At 39.2% G+C, this 549-nt stretch overlaps 1 protein-coding gene across 1 annotated transcript; it reads right to left on the reverse strand.

Moving 5' to 3' along the window:
• Positions 1-16: 16 nt before the first annotated feature.
• Positions 17-399, reverse strand: LOC110034307 (NADP-dependent alkenal double bond reductase P2-like; the record flags this gene model as incomplete). Its single annotated transcript, XM_020738582.1, has 1 exon — positions 17-399. A coding segment is annotated over one exon (379 nt), but the record flags the coding sequence as incomplete, so codon positions are not given.
• Between the last annotated feature and the right edge of the window lie 150 nt (positions 400-549).

The raw sequence follows: 549 nt of genomic DNA on the forward strand, positions 1-549 counted from the left end.
ATATATAAACATGATAGAATTTAATCCACAGCCACCACCACCAACTGCTTTCCAACATTACGGCCTTCGAAAAGCCCCAAAAGCGCTGAAGGTCCGTTCTCAAGCCCCTCCGCCACATCCTCCACATATTCAATCTTTCCTTCTCTCAAGTATTGTATAATCTTCTCCTCAAATTGGGGATAAATGTCATAGTGATCCAAAACCACAAATCCTTTGATCTCAATCCTGCGACCGACTATCATCGAAAGGTTGTGAACTCCCTCGTGCTTATTGAGGTTGTATTGCGAGATCATTCCGCATGCAGCTACGCGACCATAATTTCTCATGTTAAGCAGCACTGCATCCAGCATGGTTCCCCCCACATTCTCAAAGTATATGTCGATCCCTTCAGGGAAATATCTGAATCCAACAAAAGGGCATCAACACTATATTAATAGCGACTCATTATTTATATTATATTTATCTCAAAGTAAATCCTCTAACTTAAGAATTTTTACATACCAATCATCCAAAACATGTAATATAATATTTTAACCACTCAAAATCTTC

This window comes from Phalaenopsis equestris, unplaced genomic scaffold, assembly GCF_001263595.1.
Source record: "Phalaenopsis equestris unplaced genomic scaffold, ASM126359v1 Scaffold182695, whole genome shotgun sequence".
Classification (NCBI taxonomy): Eukaryota; Viridiplantae; Streptophyta; class Magnoliopsida; order Asparagales; family Orchidaceae; genus Phalaenopsis; species Phalaenopsis equestris.